Source organism: Heptranchias perlo, chromosome 32, assembly GCF_035084215.1.
Source record: "Heptranchias perlo isolate sHepPer1 chromosome 32, sHepPer1.hap1, whole genome shotgun sequence".
Classification (NCBI taxonomy): Eukaryota; Metazoa; Chordata; class Chondrichthyes; order Hexanchiformes; family Hexanchidae; genus Heptranchias; species Heptranchias perlo.
In genome coordinates this window covers 7565979-7585849 of record NC_090356.1, presented here as the reverse complement: position 1 = coordinate 7585849, position 19871 = coordinate 7565979, and the positions used below count along the sequence as shown (strand labels likewise).

Sequence of the window (19871 nt, the reverse complement as noted above, 5' to 3'; positions counted from 1 at the left end):
ATTTGCCATGCAAAAGTGCATAGAAAGTCTGTGGGCAAGTGCAAGTCTAACGAATGGCTAGCATTGTTTGTTCGTCACTCACAGCAAAATCTGGCCCACTGTTTTGAACTGCTGGAATCTGACATCTGACTTTCTGCCTTGACCTAGTTGGAGGCAAATGATTAATCTATCGACACCCTATCCCCGAACCAAAGTTCAAGAGATACTTTAAAAAAAAAATCAACGAATTGTTATGATCTGGAATGTACTGTCTGAAAGGGTGGTGGAAGCGGATTCAATAATAACTTTCAAAAGGGAATTGGATATAGTTGAAAAAGAAAAAATTGCAGGGCTATGGGGAAAGGGCAGGGGAGTGGGACTAATTGGATAGCTCTTTCAAAGAGCCGGCACAGGCACGATGGGCTGAATGGCCTCTTTCTGTGCTGTATGATTTTATGCCTTCAGTTATAGGCTGCCTTTCTTTACTCCCTTGACCAATATTTGGGTTTGGTGAAGACGCCACGATTAATCAGGTTGTCCCAGGACATGTCGGATTCTGCAGCCTCCCCGCTAGGGTTTTCATATATTGGATTGTAAAATAGTGAAAGGTGTCTGTTTTAGAGTGGTTTTAAACAGGAACAGCCACTTGGTGTATGTGTTTTTAACAAAAGATAGTCGGGACAGATTTTTTTAAAAATTAAAAAGTAGATGGTGGGGTGGCTGTTCTTGTTTAAAAAATGAAAGTACCTGGCTTTGTTTGTGGAAAAAAGTGATGGAGAGCATTTGTTCATGTTGCAGGGATCAGCAATCGGAGATACCTCAAGGGGACTCTGACCATGAATGTTTTGGGATAAGAATGGGAACTTGAGGCTATACCTGACCATTGCCAGTATTCTAATCTCCACTGGTTTAACATTTTAAAGCACCGAGTGCACAGTTAGCAAAGTAAAGAGTATAACCCACAAAAATTTTGAAGAGACAGACTTGTGTGGGGGTGTTTGGTATCGATTTACCACAGGAAGTGGCTCTGTACTTCTGCTGAAGTCTGTGGACTCATCCTTTTGATCACTGATAGTAGAAATGCAGAAAAGATGAAATTATTTCAAGTGAAGGGCGGCTTTGTAAGTCCCTCATTTTCTGCAGAATTACTCAGCATACAGCACTTTGCAGTCTTGCTGCTTCCCTGCCTCTGGGCTTCTATCCATGGCCTGCCTAGTTGAGGAATGTTGGTCAAACTGAGATACAAAGCTGCTCCTCCTGCTTTTCTGGCTTTCCAACCTCCATATAACAAATGAAATAGCCCTATTAAAATATGACTACTAAATAGAATCACTGCCCCTCTAGTTTCTTATCATGAAGGAAACAATTGCAGGGCTATGGGGAAAGAGCAGGGGTGTGGGACTAATTGGATAGCTCTTTCAAAGAGCCAGCACAGAAGGAGGCCGAATGGCCTCCTTCTGTGTTGTATGATTCTATGAAGTGTCTGACCTCCATCTAGAAACTGCCCTCAGGGGGTGTAGGGAATTTCAGATGCAGACTCATGCCTTGTCACTCCATGGTGCAGAGGGTTGCAGCATTTCTGGGAGTGGCTTTTGAGTAAAAGGTCAGCTGGGAGCAGGAACCTGAGTAACACTGCACCAGAAAATGAGGGACTGACCTAATCTGCATTTGGTCTCCCCAATGTAGAGAAGGTTGCACCATGAGCAGTGAATGCAGTCAGAGGAAGTACACGCTAATTGCTGTCTCACATAGAAGGCGTGTTTGGAGCCCTGGCCTCCTGTGTATTTTCAGAATATTCTGTGTTTAATAATTTCTGACTTTAGTTAACCTTTCTTTCACCGTTTCTGTCTCGAGAGGTCTGACACTTTTTTTAAACACTTGCAGGGTCATGCGCCCCGATGATGCCAACATCGCAGGCAACGTCCATGGAGGTACAATATTGAAAATGATAGAGGAGGCTGGAGTCATCATCAGTACAAGGCACTGCAACAGCCGGAATGAGGTGAGTCTTGATAAATGACAGTATATAAATTAACAGTGGGTCCGGAGCTTTGTTGACACTGATTTGTCTCAGCAAGTGCTGACATGCTGATGGTGGGCCCTTGAATGCTGACTGTTAGCATGAACTGCTTACAGTTGGCACATATGTAGGCAAATAGAGTGATGAGATCCAGTAATTTGGATGAGTCATGCATTTGAAATGATAACTGCTTTTCATTTAAATATGGTACTGCCAGATATTCATTCCTGCAAAGTAGAATCGCTTTGGTTTATAGAAGAGGCAGCAATATGGCAGGTATTTTATCCTTCAGTAATAAGAATGCAGATTGTGTGGAGTTTTCTTTTATTTCTGTGCTGGGACCTACCGCTGATAACCATTCCCAGCTTGGATTTTGCACCAGGTGGGAAGGCTACCAGATAATTTTAAAGTGAAGCTTATTTGTTCTGAGCAGCAGCTGCCGCCAGGTACAGTGATTCACTCTCCTTCCCCTATTGTTAGAGTTCCTAACGAATGGGTAGATTGAGGTAATTAGGGTATTGTAAGAAAGAGCTTGCATTTACATGGCGCCTTATCGTACCTCTCAGAAAGGTACCAAAGCAATTAATTTACATAGGAAGTGTTGTTTCGTAGGCAAACACAAGAGCCATTTTGCACACAGCATTGTGTCAAAAACTGCAGTGAGATGAATGACCAGTTAATCTATTTTTGGTGGTGTTGGCTGAGAGAAAAATATTGGCCACGGCACTGGGAGAACTCCCTGCTCTTCTTCAATCAGTGTCATGGGATCTTTAACGTTTACCTGAACCCTAGAACAGGCACTCGGGGTCTCTGTTTTAATGTCTTGTCTATGGACAGCACCAATCCTTGAGTACTGCACAGATGATTTGTCAGCATAGACATTGTGCTCAAGTCCTCCAGTGGGTCTTAAACCCATAACCTTCTGCCTCTGAGACAAGAGTGCCACTAACTGAGCCAAGCTGTTGTGGTGGATTTACCGACATTTCTCCTGGTTTGGTTTTCAGAGTTTTAAAATGCTGTAGAGGTGAAGTAAGACAGCAAGTTTGACCAAGGTCTGCATCATGGATTTTTTTTTTTAAAAAGGGCGGTACAGTTGTGAGTCAGAGCCCCAGAAGATGGGCAGGAATCAGTTCCAGTCTGTCTTATTGCTGAGGAGGAATTCCAACACAAAACGGAAAAGGGGAGAAAATAATTAACTTAAATTAGTAAATAAATATCATTAGAAACCTCTGTTAAACTAATCCAAGGTGATTCTGACAGCTCTTTGGGGCTTTGCACTGTAAATCTGGCATTGTCCGATCTTGTTTACAAGGGTTCTTTCAGTCCTTCTGGGCACATTTTAAACCTATCTGATGTTAATTTAGATGTGTAGAGTGTGCTTTCTAAACAATTACATTTGAGCTGCTCTGTGCACACAGCACAGGACTCTCTCCTGGGCAGAACAACTGGAATTCCAGACAGGCAGTGTAAACAGGGTGCTGCCTGTCTGAACCCATGCTGTGACTACAGGTCTGGGAGGAAGTATAAGGGCCCTTGCCAGATGGGAGGGCCACTATCTCTTCTGGCTAAGGGTGGTCTGAGTGCTCACCAACTTGTATAGGAAAGTGAGATGATTTCTTGCTCACTGGTTTATAAAAACCTTTCTGGCCATTGAAAATGATCCAGCTGCCAAAAAATAAGTTGTCGACCATCTACATGCACAGGTGTTTGTTTGTGGTGGAATCTGTCCAGTATTGTAGGAAAAGGAGATTCCATAGTGCTGTCAGCCTTAGGCTATGTTTGGAATATTAAGAGGGCTTTAATGGACGAAGAGGTGTTGGTTGTTTTGGGGCTTCAGACATCTGGCTTTGTTTTTTGTTGTAAACAATTTTACAACACCAAGTTATAGTCCAACGATTTTATTTTTAATCCCACAAGCTTTCGGGGGCTTTCCCCTTCCTCAGGCGGTGTGGAAGTGACAATTTCGAATCCTTCGCATTTTAAGATCACATAACAAAGCCTGGTGATTACTGCCCGTTGCCAAGGCAATCACAGTGAGCAGACAGAAAGGTGTCATCTAAAAGGCCACTGAATATACAACCCCCCAAAAAAAAAGAAAGGAAAAAAAGAAAGAAAAAAAAAAGGAGAGAGAGACAGAACGAAGACAGTCAATGACCCGTTATATTAAAAACAGATAACATTTGTTCGCTGGTGGGGTTACGTGTAGTGTGACATGAACCCAAGATCCCGGTTGAGGCCGTCCTCATGGGTGCGGAACTTGGCTATTAATTTCTGCTCGACGATTTTGCGTTGTCGTGTGTCTCGAAGGCCGCCTTGGAGTATGTTTACCCGAAGGTCGGTGGCTGAATGTCCATGACTGCTGAAGTGTTCCCCGACAGGGAGAGAACCCTCCTGTTTGGCGATTGTTGCGCGGTGTCCGTTCATCCGTTGTCGCAGTAAGAACGGGATATGATGCTCGACTCATCGATCGACAGTTCCGACGGGCCACAGCGAAAAATCGCGTAGACCTCCTCAGAAGACTAACACGGGACACAACCAACAGAGTACCCTTTGTCGTCCAGTACTTCCCCGGAGCGGAGAAACTATGTCATGTTCTCCGCAGCCTTCAACATGTCATCAATGATGACGAACACCTCGCTATGGCCATCCCCACACCTCCACTACTCGCCTTTAAACAGCCACCCAACCTCAAACAAACCATCGTTCGCAGCAAATTACCCAGCCTTCAGGAGAACAGCGTCCACGACACCACACAACCCTGCCACGGTAACCTCTGCAAGACATGCCAGATCATCGACACAGATACCACCATCACACGAGAGGACACCACCCACCAGGTGCACGGTTCATACTCCTGTGACTCGGCCAACGTTGTCTACCTCATACGTTGCAGGAAAGGATGCCCCAGAGCATGGTACATTGGCGAGACCATGCAGACGCTGCGACAACGGATGAACGGACACCGCGCAACAATCGCCAAACAGGAGGGTTCTCTCCCTGTCGGGGAACACTTCAGCAGTCATGGACATTCAGCCACCGACCTTCGGGTAAACATACTCCAAGGCGGCCTTCGAGACACACGACAACGCAAAATCGTCGAGCAGAAATTAATAGCCAAGTTCCGCACCCATGAGGACGGCCTCAACCGGGATCTTGGGTTCATGTCACGCTACACGTAACCCCACCAGCGAACAAATGTTATCTGTTTTTAATATAACGGGTCATTGACTGTCTTCGTTCTGTCTCTCTCTTTTTTTCTTTTTTTTCTTTCTTTTTTTCCTTTTTTTTTGGGGGGTTGTATATTCAGTGGCCTTTTAGATGACACCTTTCTGTCTGCTCACTGTGATTGCCTTGGCAACGGGCAGTAATCACCAGGCTTTGTTATGTGATCTTAAAATGCGAAGGATTCGAAATTGTCACTTCCACACCGCCTGAGGAAGGGGAAAGCCCCCGAAAGCTTGTGGGATTAAAAATAAAATCGTTGGACTATAACTTGGTGTTGTAAAATTGTTTACAATTGTTAACCCCAGTCCATCACCGGCATCTCCACATCATTTGTTTTTTGTGTGACGCAAATTATCTCAGCCCCAGGATATCGCTGCAGGAGTTTGTCAGGGCAGTGTGTCCTAGGCCCAACTATCTTCAGCAGCTTCATCGATTACCTTTCCTTCGTCATAAAGTCAGAAATGGGTCTGTTCGCTGATGATTGCACAATGTTCAGCTCCATTCGTAGTTCCTTAGATAATGAAGCAGTCCATGCCCTCATGCTGCAAGACCTGGACAACATCCAGACTTGGGCTGATAAGTGGTAAGTAACATTTGCGCCGCATAAGTGCCAAGCATTGACCAGCTCCAACAAGAGATAGTATTCCACCTCCCTATGGCATTCAATGGCATTACCATCGCAGAATTCCCCACCATCAACATTCTGGGGGTCACAATTGACCAGAAACTCAACTGGCCCAGTCACATAAATGCCTTGGTTACGAGAGCAGGTCAGAGACTGGGTATTCTGCGGTGAGTGGGTCATCTCCTGACTCCCCAAAGCCTTTCCACCATCTACAAGGCACAAGCCAGGAATATAATGGAATACATTCCACTTCCCTGGTTGAGTGCAGCTACAACAACTCTCAAGAAACTCAACACCATCCAGGACAAAGCAGTCGGCTTGATTGGCATCCCATCCACCACTATAAACATCCACTCCCTCCACGCACCGTGGCTGCAGTGTATACTATCTACGGGATGCACTGCAGCAACTTGCCAAGGCTTCTTTGACAGCACCTCCCAAACCTACGACCTCCACCACCTAGAAGGATAAGGACAGCAGGTGCATGGGAACACCATTACCTCCAAGTTCCCGTCCAAGTCACACACCATCCCGACTTGGTCATATGTTGGCCGTTCCTTCATTGTCGTTGGGTCAAAATCCTGGAACTTCCCACCTGCAGCGCTGTGGGAGCACCTTCACCACATGGACTGCAGCACTTCAAAAAGAAGGCCCACCACCACCTTCTCAAGGGTAACTAGGGATGGGCAATAAATGCTGGCCTCACTAGCGACGCCCACATCCTGAGAATGAATATATAAAAAAAAGATTATTGAAGCAGCCACTGATGTACGTAGAGATAAGAGCACATCTTTGAGTTCATCGTTGCTGTTAAATTATAGGCTGAATTCTGTTTTCAGTGCAGCGCACATCGCATTTCTGTGCACTAGTTACAATCGTGGAATTCTGTTTGATGATGCTGAATTAATATGAATTAGCTCATTTTCAACGTGCACTGAAATTAGGCTACTGTACAGAGAAGGAAGTGAACTCCGATGACACAGGAGGTTTAAAGGGGACATTTCATGCCTAGTGGTGCAGACAAACAAAAGGGAGGGTAAATTGTACAAAAGCCATTGGGAGTCTCGGGCTCATGGAGTTCTCTCCCTCGCTCAATCTCTCGTTCTCTCTTGCTCTTCCTATATGTATTTCTGTCTATCCATAAAACTGTTAGCTAATTTTAGTAAATGACAGTGTAGCACACTGCTGTGTTGCTTATGTGTTGGCAGTGTCAGGGCGCAAGAATCAAACATTGCACTGATACAGCCTCAATCCTGCAGTGCGGTTACAGATCAGGTTGGGCAGAGTGAAATGTGTACAGATTGTTTGCTACTAAATAACATTGCACTCACCGATTGTGGCACTGTTGTGTAGTAGTAGTAGAACCTGTCTATGTAGTTTTTTAAAAAAAAAATTCTTCCTTCTTTCCTGAATTGAACTTTCGTGGCCATATAAATACAGAAATGACTCAGATCAACACCTGGGATTGACATATCTGAAATACATCATGCAGTTTATCCACAATGTAGGTTATTTTTGTTTTGTGTAAAGCTGCAATAAAATAGTGTTAATATTTGCGTATCTTTAGCTAAACCCTCCTGTGTTATTGTGTAAACATTTTATTCTGTGAGAGCCTGTATTAATGTAGCATATTCCACATTTACAGAACCTATGAATGTTTTGGATGATGGTTAAAGCAGTTCTATAAAGAACAATTGTCGTGCTGAGAATGAGAAAAGTGCAAGGAATGTGATTTCCTTTGCCATCATAGAAACCACTTGAAGGAGCAGAGAGGAAGTTAAAAAGTGATTTAAATTCTCAAGCAGATTTTTAAACCAAGGTTATAGAGTAAATGATTCATCGTGGGGGGAGGGGGATTGCAGTGGATCTGAATGATGCGTTGGGACCTATCACCTCTGAGTTTGGATCTCATCCTGATTGAGGGATGCAAGTCTCCTCTGTCTATTGGCTGTAATGGGTTTTGGACAGTTTCAACCTAATTCCCAGTGCCTATGGGCCTGTAGCACAAAACTGTCCTAAACTGTTTACTAATTGGCACTAAAATTGGCCATCTCACTCAGTGAAGTTATGAAAAAGGCTGGTGTGACAGAAAAAGCAAATGTCAAAGTGACAACAAGATGTATTTGGGGTCTGAGGCACATTGTTGGGGCAGAATAGACTGAGCATTAGCCTGCATTTAACTGTGCATGCTACCTAACTTGGCAATGCTTGATGTGAATTCTGGGTTGAAAAATTGAGGGAAAAGGAAGAATTGTCTTCTGGTTCTACATTGACTAAATGGAATTAAATTCATTCAGTGCCATTCATGCAATACAATGGGGAATATTTATTGCTGGAAGACTTTAGCAGCACTTAGTGATGAAGTATAGGCTTATTTATACCATTTGTTGATGTCTGGCTGTTAATTTCAGGCTATGTTACTCGAGCTAAAGTTTAAAATCTTATAACCCATTTATATCACAGCATTGCCTCTGACTGCAGTATCAGCACTACAGTATGAAAGAGGCACCAGAGGAACTAGTAACTACCCAAGGAGGTGATTTCCTGATGATCTACCAAAGGCAGCTGTAAACAAATGCTGGGGCTGTATTTTTTTCAGTCTGTGTTTTCTGCATTGCCGGTCTGTTAGGACCTTCCTCTGACGCCATTGGGCAGTCACTAATTCGAGATAGATGTAACCACAGTGCAGTTTACATTTATACAGCAGTTTTCATGTAACACAACATCCATTTTACAGGGGAAGTGTAGACACAGCAGGAAGCAAGGCAGAGTTAGGAGAGGTGACGGAAGGTGAAAGAGATCATTTTTAAGGAGGCTTTCAAAGGTGGGTAGAAAGGTGAAGAGGTGTTAGAACAGGGATTCCTGAATGCAGCAGCACATTGACTGAAGACTGTACCACTTGTGTATATGTAGCACCTTATCACATCTCTCAGAAATATCCCAAAGCACTTCACATACAATGAATTATTGTGAAGTGCTGTTGCTGTGTAGGCAAATGTGGCAGCCATTTTTTCAACAGTAAGGTCCCATAAACAGCAAAGAGATTAATGATCGGTAAATCTATTGGTGGTTTTGTTTGAGAGAAGAATGTTGGCCAGGAGCAGAGAGAACTCTCCTGCTGTTCTTCGAATACTGCCATAGGATCTTTAATGTCCACCTGAACAGGCAGATGGGGGCCTCGGTTTAACGTCTCATCGAAGGACGGTATCTCCGACAATGGAGCCCTTCATCAGAGCTGCACTGAGGTGTCAGCCTGGACTTTGTACCTTTGAGAGTGAATGCAACTTTTATGGTGCCAAAGGTAGCTGAAGCCTAACCAGCTGCGTTACAAATTAAGAGCTGTTTCTATAGACGTACCAAGACACACTTAGGGAAGAGGTTTTTGTGGCATCTCTGGATGCAGCAGCAAATATAAATGCTGCCTACTAAGAGACTAGCTGCCAAAAAGAGGGGGTTTGCTCACTGTACAGAAGTACAGCGGCTGGAACATAAACTCGCAAACCGTTACGCATGTGCAGTTGGTTAGCCAGTTGTTCTGATGCTGTTAAATCCACCGCTCAGTGTAAGAGGGGTGGATTTTTAGCGCTGGCAGCCTGGGGCTGTATTGAAAAAATTCTCTGTGAAATGGTTCTGCACTGTATTAGGACGTGTAGTTATTTTTGTAACGTGCTAAGCATCCCCGGCTCCTAATGATTGGGTCTCCTTCAGTTTGCGAGAACACCAAAGTAAACTTGCCAGATCCACTGAGGCGGGTGGCTGGGAAGACCGGTTGTTTATAGGGATTCCGGTAAGTTTATTTTGGTGTTGCTCTTGGCTGCACGAGACCTGCATGTCGGGAGCTGATGGCACTACCATAACACTGGAATAATAAAAGAGCAGTTGTTACGGCCCAGTGCTGTGTGGAGGTTGCCATGATGTAAAACATTTTAAAAGGGCCACCTGCAAGTATCAGATTGAAAGAATCCATTTCATGATGTGTGCAGATCAGGAGAAGGTGTTGAATCTATTCCCTCTGAATGAAACTCCAATAGGATTTGATGGCATGCAGTCAATAGTTTCATTTTATGCAGTGTTCTTGTTAGTAAGAGCTGAGACTACATGATATATTCACGGTCTATATAATGGCTCGTTGTTCAGTTTGATCCATGACTAGCATTTCTTTATTCTTGCCTGGAACAAAGGCTCTTCAGCTATGTTATAGCTCAACCACCAGGAGGTGCGTTTAACCTTCTGGTGCACTGCTGCTTTTAAGAGCTCTCCCTAAGGCTGCATTCAGCAGCCAAAATAGTTTAAACTAGTTAGGGTCTGAACTAAAAACTGTCAAAGGGCTGTTGTCACTTCCAGCAAATCTTATTAACCCTGCGATTATGGAATGGCTGTTAAAGTTACATTATTTGACATGAGGAAAAACTTTTTTACGCAGCAAGTAGTTATGAGCTGGAATGGGCAGCCTGAAAGGGTGGTGGAAGCAGATTCAGTCGTGGCTTTCAAAAAGGAATTGGATAAATACTTGAAGGGGAAAAAATTTGCAGGGCTACCAGGAAAGTGCGGGGGAATGGGACTAACTGGATTGCTGTTACAAAGAGCCAGCACGGGTGCGATCCTTCTGTGCTGTCACCATTCTATGATTTCATATAACTTCAACAAAAGAATGGTGACAGTACTTATAAAGTCAGATAAATATAGAAACAAGAATGCTTGACTGATCACAATTGTTAATTGCAGTGTTTGTTCTCCTAACTGAATGGAGTTCTTGTTAGTTACATCTTGTTTATTGAACAGTGAAATAATGTTAGTTAAAACCTGTTCTAAGCAAGTATTAATGTAGTACCGTATGTGTCTCAGGAATTTTTTAAAGCACTTCACATGCTATGAATTACCTTGAAGTGCAGGGACTGTTGCTACGTAGGCACACATGGCAGCCATTTTGTGCACAGTCAGAAAAGAGATGAATTACATGTTAATTTGGTGTTATTTGAGGGAAGAGAATTGGCCAGGGGACTAGGAGAAGCCCCAAGGTCTTCAAATTATGGGACCTTGAACAGCCGTCTGATTTACTGAAAGAGGCGTTGGTTTAACTCGTCATCTGAAAGACAGTACCTCCAACAACATAGAACTCCCTCAGTGCTGCCAGAGTGCCAGCCGAGATCAAGCCCTGGAGTGGGGTTTGAACCCACAACTGTTCAACTCTAGAGTGGTACTAACTGAGCCATACTGACCTCTCCAAACTACTTTAACCATTGCACTGCTGAATAAAAAGGAATTTTGTATGGACACCCAACAAATGTTTTAACAAGTAATTTAATAAGTGGATAGCTGAGTAGTTAGTACATTCATTGAGTGTCTGTATAGCGTTTCCTTTTCTTCAGCAATGCAGCAGTTAAGTACAGTAATAGCTGTAGCATTTGTTGTATTAATTGCATGGAATTACTTAATTATTCAGCAGTGCAATGGTTAATGTACTGGTTACAGCCTTTGTTGTGTGATTTTGTGGAGTTCTTCTTAAAGTGCCAGTGACAGCATATGTTGTGCTAGCCTTATTGACTTGATATTCTTTGATCAATCAAGGAAGGTTAGATTTCAAAAGAAGTGGAGCTGAAATCCCACAACAAACATTATTAATATTAGAATATTGGTGGAACTGTATAAAATTATATGCAAGTTCATTGTTCCTTGCATGTATGTGCTTCATTTGTTTTTTAATTTTTGACATCAAACACAGACTCTGCACGATTGTGATTGAGTTGCCGCGATCCTGGTTGGTACATAGTTTTTAGAGATGAAAAAGAGTTGAAACCTTTTGGATATAAAAAAAATTGGTACTGGATTAGTGCGTCAACTGTCACTTGGAGTTGGCCCCAGGCCCACAAGGTGGTTTGCATAATCTTCTTAGCTTCAATGGTGCTGGGTCCATCTGTCAGCTATGGCTCAGTAGGTAGCACACTTGCCTCGGAATCAGAAGGTTGTGGGTTCAAGTCCCACTCCAGAGGCTTGAGCACAAAATCTTAGCTGACACTCCCCGTGCAGTACTGAGGGAGTGCTGCACTGTCGGTAGGTGCTGGCTTTCAGATGATAGGGGTCTTCTGCCCTCCCAGGTGGATGTAAAAGATTCCAAAGCACTATTTTGAAGAAGAGCAGGGGAGTTCTCCTAGGCCAACATTTATCCCTCAACCAACATCACTAAAAACAAATGATCTGGTCATTATCACATTGCTGCTTGTGGGATCTTGCTGTGCACAAATTGGCTGCTGCGTTTCCTACATTACAACAGTGACTACACTTCAAAAATACTTCATTGGGTGTAAAGCACTTTGGGACATCCTGAAGTCATGAAAAGCGCTATATAAATGCAAGTCTTTCTTCCTTCCTTTCTTCTTGAATCATTCATTTTAAATTTTCTGCTCCTCCGAGCCACTGACAGTATTCTAACTCACAAGTACAAAGGTGCGTAAAAGCATTACCCCACTGACAGCTGTGCCAGTAATTGGCATGGAGATGCTTGACTCCAGATTTCAACTGGAAATTGTGTGACACGCCTGTTAATAAACCACGGCGGCAAAATCGCCAGTAATTGTTCTCAGACCAAATGAAAATCAATTTATTGAACATGGAGGAGGTGTTTCATTACAGGCAAAAAAAGTGAAACTGTTCTGTTGTAAGTCCAGTGGGTATTTTTAGTTGGAGTCTGCATTCGCAGCATGCAGCCCTGTTCTTCCTTGAAGCCCATGTTTATCCCAGTGGGAAAGCAGGCTTGCGCTGCTCCCACTGTGACGCTGGCAACCTGGAAATGGGACAAAGAACGAAGAATAATTGCAGCTGCCTTTGGGGAAAATGCGACTGGGAGTCTGTGTGAAATTTCCAAACTTGGGATGTAGAGTGGAAATGAAGGAGTGCCTGTGAGGGCAGGTTCTGACCCGAAAAGTGTGTATAAAGCACCAGTTGACAAAATGATCAAGTTTGAATGTTCATTCTTAGCTACATGTCTGTGGTAATTATTTGGAATGCCACACTATACCTTCTTGTGATTCAAAATGAATGGAACAATATCGATTTGCAGCAGGTTACATTTTGATAGTGACACGCCCACTTTTTAACGTTTTATGTGCTGACTCCCCAGGAATTTACTTTCAACTCGTTTTTTATAGTTTAGTACTCCTCGAGGCGGGGGATATTGATGCTGTGGAATGAAACACTCTCCATTTCGGGACACCCAGTGTCAGCATCAAGCGGGTATATTTTCCCCTGGTAACAATTACGAGCAAAAAAAAAAAATTTCAAGTATAAGATAGGGAGACGCTCCAGGATCGGGTGTAGCCTGACTGGATGTGGATCAGTCTTTCTTTACTCTTGTCTCAACAATGTGCCTCAGCCCCAATCTCTCAAGTGCCACCTACTGCACAAGGGAGACAGTTTCCATTTCCCATAGCAGCCATCCTGTGAGAGTTCTGAGTGAGATTGCCAGTTGGGTGACAATTATTATTGAATTACGGGCAGATTTTATGCTGTGGGGCCACACTCACTGGGGATTGAATTGAGACGGCCCAGAATTAAATTTGTATATTAACTCTATGTATGCATTGATTCTTCATGATGCTGCATTAGAATGATTAGCTCTTTACATCTGGTGGTCCACACATTCGTTGGAATGATATAACCCTCTACATCATACACCCTTGCCATTTAATTCAAAAATACTTTAACTGTTTAAAACTTTTTAATAAATCTATGTTGAAACATACTAAATACAAAGAAAAGCAGCAAGCTTACTTGTTTGTGGGGGTTGGTGACTGTGAAAGAATCATTTTCATCTACCATCGAAAAACTATTTTTATAACTGTTTCATTTTCTTGTAGCAAAAATAACAACTTGCATTTATAAAGTGCCTTTAACGTAGTAAAATGTCCCAAGGCACTTCATGAGCATTATCAAACAAAATTTGACACCGAGCCACATAGTTTTAAAGGAGGAGTGAGAGGTAGAGAAGTGGAGAGGGAATTCCAGAGCTTAGGGCCTATGCAGCTGAAGGCCAGGTCACATTGGAATAGTCAAATCTAGAGGCATCAAAGGCATGGATGAGGGTTTCATGTCTGAGATGATCTGTGAACTGGGTGCAACTCGCTTTAGGTCAAACACTTGAAGAAAAATAGAGTGGTGGCAATGCACATGGTGATGGACTGGTGTGTCATAGGTTCACACACATGATTCCCGTCTCCTGTGTAATACAGTTCTTTTCAATGAATTTGAGTCCTGTTGCCCATTGGTTCTCGGGTACCTTGAATTATTTAATTTACCATAGTGTATTGGTTCAAGATAAACTGTTGGTAGGCCTATAAGTATTAATGGTTCTTTGTGTTGTACAAGCTCTAATCTTACAAGCCCATTTCCTTTTTTCTGACTACTAATGCTCTGACGAATGTTAGGCCCATAAATTCACGTGGCCTCACGGTCAGCAAAATGTGGAGTGGCTTCTCCATTTCAGTCACTGTCTTGACAGTATTATGAACAATTAGGAAGGTACTTGACTCACCAAATCAGAGTGCACAGTCTTTGCTCATCATTTTTGTCACTGTCTAATCCAAACGAGTATTAACAAAACTGATGTGGAGATGCCGGTGATGGACTGGGGTTGACAATTGTAAACAATTTTACAACACCAAGTTATAGTCCAGCAATTTTATTTTAAATTCACAAGCTTTCGGAGATTTTCTCCTTCCTCAGGCAAATTGCCTGAGGAAGGAGAAAATCTCCGAAAGCTTGTGAATTTAAAATAAAATTGCTGGACTATAACTTGGTGTTGTAAAATTGTTTACAATTAACAAAACTGAGGCATTCTATTGATTGCTAGTCGGTGTGAATGAGATTGTTGGGGATTCCAAAGATGATGGCATTTATTTCAGAGCTGACTATGTATCATTTTTAATCAACATGAAGGAGTAGATAAAAGGGCCAGCCTTGAGATGTGATTCAGCTGGTAAGACACCTGAAACACAAAGCTAACAAAGCATGTGTCTACCACCTGGAAAACAGTGTGAATAGCAAAAACAACCCAGCAGGCTTAAAGGAGCTGCTCACTGTATGTCGTCTTAATTAGATTTACACTAAAACTGATTTGATTCTGGTTATCACCACAGCAAATTCCAAATCATATGAGAAAGGCTGTTTGACCAAGCATGGCTCACTCGCTCAGAACAAATCTATAATTCCCACCTCATTCAACTGTTTCAGGGTTTTTGCCTCCATTGCCCCGTCTAGAAGTCAGTTCCGTCTGGTGATCACTGTTTGAGTGAAGAAGAACTTCCTGACATCAGTCCTAAATTTGTATTGATCTCCGACAGAACCATCAAATTGCATGTTTGCGTATTAATGGCTCATTAACATGCCTATTGGCTCAGTAGCACGTCAGTTAATTTGTTGAATTTTTTTTTAATTAAAAAAATTATCACGTGCTCAATTAATTAGCATAATACCCATTTGATATGCTATAGTACAGAGTCTTCCCTTGAGACACATAAAGTCGTAAGTGCTTCGTGGTGCTATAGACAATAAATTAGCAGCTTTACAAGATTCCAGTTAGTTTCACTTGGAATAATTCTTCATAATCTCCCTTTATCCAGAACACGGCAAATGGAATGGGGAAGTTGATCTATCGGTTTTCATTACTCTTTATTTACTAATCTTGTTTGAGCTCAGTTGCAATGCCCAAACCGGTGGACTGAATAGCTCTGTTATTTTGGTTTTTCCAGTTGAGCTGCTGTGGAATTAACTTGGCTTTCAAAGCTGTGCCCGTGGTTTTGAAACACAGTTTCTATCATCGGTAGTGTTTTCATAGAATCATGGAAAGGTTACAGCACGGAAGGAGGCCATTCGGCCCATCGAGTCCATGCCGGCCCTATGCAAGAGCAATCCAGCTAGTCCCACTCCCCCGCCCTATCCCCATAGTCCTGCAGATTTTTTCCTTGCAAGTACTTATCCAGTTCCCTTTTGAAAGCCATGATTGAATCTGTCTCCACCACCCCCTCGGGCAGTGCATTCCAGATCCTAACCACTCGCTGTGTAAAAATGTTTTTCCTCATGTCACCTTTCATTCTTTTGCCAATCACCTTAAATCTATGTCCTCTGGTTCTTGACCCTTCTGCCAATGGGAACAGTTTCTCTCTATCTAGACCCTTCATGATTTTGAATACCTCTATCAAATCTCCTCGTAACCGTCTCTGTTCCAAGGAGAAAAACCCCAGCTTCTCCAGGCTATCCACGTAACTAAAATCCCTCATTTCTGGAATCATTCTAGTAAATCACTTCTGCACTCTCTCTAAGGCCTTCACATTTTTCCTGAAGTACCGTGCCCAGAACTGGACACAATACTCCAGTTGTGGCCAAACCAGTGTTTTATAAAGGTTCATCATGACTTCCATACTTTTGTACTCTATGCCTCTATTTATAAAGCCCAGGATCCCGCATGCTTTTTTAACTGCTTTCTCAACCTGCCCTGCCACACTCAACGATTTGTGCTCATATACCCCCAGATCTCTCTGTTCCTGTAACCCTTTTAGAGATGTGCCCTCTAGTTTATATTGCCTCTCCTTGTTCATCCTACCGAAATGTATCACTTTGCACCTTTTGGGTTAAATTTCATCTGCCACATGTCCACCCATGCCACCAGCCTGTCTATATCCTCTTGAAGTCTATCACTGTCCTCCTCATTGTTTACTACCCTTCCAAGTTTTGTGTCATCTGCAAATTTTGAAATTGTGCTCTGTACACCCAAGTCCAAGTCATTAATATATGTCAAGAAAAGCAGCGGTCCCAGCACCGACCCCTGGGGAACACCACTGTACACCTCCCTCCAGTCTGAAAAACAACCGTTCACCACTACTTCCTGTTTCCTGTCACTTAGCCAATTCTGTATCTATGTTGCTACTGCCTCCTTTATTCCATGGGCCGCAATCTTGATGATAAGCCTACCATGCGGCACTTCATCAAACGCCTTTTGAAAGTCCAGAAACATCACATCAACCGCATTGCCCTCATCTACCCTCTTTGTTATCTCATCAAAAAACTCTATCAAGTTAGCTAAACACGATTTGCCTTCAACAAATCCGTGCTGGCTTTCCCTAATCAATTCACACTCGTCCAAGTAACTGTTAATTCTGTCCCGGATTATCATTTCTAAAAGTTTCCCCACCACTGAGGTTAAACTGACTGGCCTATGGTTGCTGGTTTTATCCTTACACCCTTTTTTGAACGAGGGTGTAACATTTGCAATTCTCCAGTCCTCTGGCACCACCTCCGTATTTACGGATGTTTGGAAGATTAAGGTATAAAGCTTCTAAAATTGGACCACATATAAAAATTATTCCTTTGAATTGGCACTGATATAAAATCGTGCCTCTGAATTGGCACTGGTGTAAAGTTATTCCTTGCAATTGGCACTGATATGATAGCATTGCATCCAGCTTCAAAAGTGTTGCACTGAAAGCTGTTGGAACCAAAGTGTTGAACATTTATAGGGCAAACATTTGTGATTGGCTGAAACGAGCATCTGTTATGTTACCAATCAAATATCCAATTGACTAAATGTGAACAAATCAGAAACGGTCAATGGGTACCAATGAACAAGTTCAACAGAAAACTGAGTAATCAAAACCATTCAGTTCTTTTTTCAAAGCTGCTAATCCTGAACTGGCAAGTAATATGAGCTAGGCAATCAAATGGCTGGAATAATTTTCTGAACTTGGTTTGAGCCACCATCTACACCCAACTGAACATTAAGGTGTACAAAATTATGAAGGGCCTAGATAGAGTGGATAGGAAGGACCAGTTTCCATTAGCAGAGAGGTCAATAACCAGGGGGGACATAGATTTAAAGTGATTGGTAGAAGGATTAGAGGGGAACTGAGGAAAAATGTTTTCACCCAGAGGGTGGTGGGGGCCAGGAACTCATTGCCTGAAAGGGTAGTAGAGGCAGAAACCCTCATCACATTTAAAAAGTACTTGGATGTGCACTTGATATGCCGTAACCTACAAGGCTACGGACCAAGTGCTGGAAAGTGGGATTAGGCTGGGTGACTTATTTTCGGCCGGCATGGACACGATGGGCCGAATGGCCTCTGTGCCATAAATTTTCTATTATTCTTAAAATATTACTAAGCGATACAAGAAATTCAACAGAAAATTAAACTTTTCTCTTTACAGATGCTGACTGACCTTGCTGTGTATTTCCAGCATTTTCTGTTTTTAATTCAGATTTCCAGCATTTGCAGTTTTTTTTCCCCCATTATATTTTTCAATGATTTGAAGCTCCAAGCACATACTCCAAATTGAACCCCAGGGTCCTGACACGAGGATTAGCTTTGCAACAAAATGCTTTTCAGGAATTTACAATACTATACAGCCAACTCTATGAGGAAGAGTAAGCATCTCTAAAAAGAAAAGATGGGTTATGATATTTCGGATGTGCACCTTGTAGTTCTGATGAAGTGTACACAACCAAATTGTTAACCTGTCTTTCCTTTCTACGGATGCTGACTGACCGGCTGTGTATTTCCAGCATTTTCTATTTTTATTTCAGATTTCCAGCATCTTTCTGCTCTATACATGTTGCTTATTGTTACTGTTAATCTGTTTGTGATGTTGGTTAACTGATAATTTATCTCATTAATGTTTGTGGGATCTTGATGTGCACAAACTGTCTGCCGTGTTTCCCTACATTACAACCATGACTACATTTCAAAGAGTACTTCATTGGCTGTAAGGTGCTGACGTCCTGAAGTTATGAAAGATGCAGTATAAATACAAGTTCTTTTTCTTTCTTTCCCAACTGTTTTTGATTTGTTACAGATGCTGACACATGTGCTGTGTATTTCCAGCATTTTCTCTTTCAATTATTGAGTTGTCCATTTTTTTTTCTCTGCTGAGGCCTTGGTTCCCCCTCATTGGCCACTGTCCATGTCAATCACAGCAAGCCCCCTCCCCATTTGTTTTGGCTCTTGAATCCAATTCAACTGCTTCCCTTCCAAGTCCAATGGAGTTGGGGAGGGAGGGGTCAAGGAGGAGGAGGGATGGGGAGGATAATAGTCCAAGATTTATTTTTATAATTGGTAGCAAAATGGCTGTTTACAGAGTGTGCCTGGAATTACTGTTTATAAACCCCACTTCTCTCCTCCTCCTTCCAGTCATGAAAAAGTCAAAAAAACTATTATTAGGGCCTTGATGGCAACTGTGAATTGGGTTTTGTTTTGACTGAAAAGATCAAAATAATATAAAGCTTGAACTTTTAAATTTCATCTGGGGTAAGTTTGACAGGAAAAATGATTATGTACAAGGGATTGTTTATTTATGAAACTACAGCAAATTACATGTACAGATTTATTTATGTAACTGTGGTAAGTGAGCAGGAGAAATTTTAATTAATCTCCCCGCACTGGGAGATTTTCTTATTTTCTGGGAACCAATTAAGAGTTTCTTCACGGCCTCTGAGCATTTCTGTCTCAGACTTCCTTCCAGATCCGTTCAGTGGCCGTGTGCACTCTTTTCCCCCTCCCCTCAGCAACCTTTTTTGCTACAACATAACTTCCAGCTCGCCGTGAGCAGCACCACGGGAAATACACTGGTCCATAGGAACAGGAGGAGACCATTCAGTCCCTCAAGCCTATCCTGCCATTCAGTTAGATTGTAGCTGATCTATATCTTAACTCCATTTACCCACCTTGGTTCCTTGCCTAACAAAAATCTATCAATCTCAGTTTTGAAATTTTCAGTTGGGGGTGGGGGAGAAGAGTTCCAGATTTCCACTACCCTTTTTGTGAAGAAGTGCATCCTGTCATCACCCCTGAACGGCCTAGCTCTAATTTTAAGGTTATGCCCCCTTGTTCTGGACTCCCCCACCAGAGGAAATAGTTTCTCTCTATCTACCTGATCAAATCCTTTAATCACCTTAAACACCATATTCATTTGTTCCAGATCATTTAATAATATCATTCGCACCGCATTATTTTCTGTCTTGCAACACCGTCTTCGTGTGAC

General features: G+C 42.5%; 1 protein-coding gene across 5 annotated transcripts in view; it reads left to right on the top strand.

The window, feature by feature from the left end:
- acot7 (acyl-CoA thioesterase 7) overlaps positions 1-19871 on the top strand; it is a 189537-nt gene that overhangs the window by 16107 nt on the left and 153559 nt on the right. For all 5 annotated transcript variants that reach the window (XM_067970274.1, XM_067970278.1, XM_067970275.1 and 2 more), the window contains exon 2: positions 1864-1981. In XM_067970274.1, coding sequence (XP_067826375.1) covers positions 1864-1981 — 118 coding nt within the window. The remainder of the gene's footprint in view (positions 1-1863; positions 1982-19871) is intronic.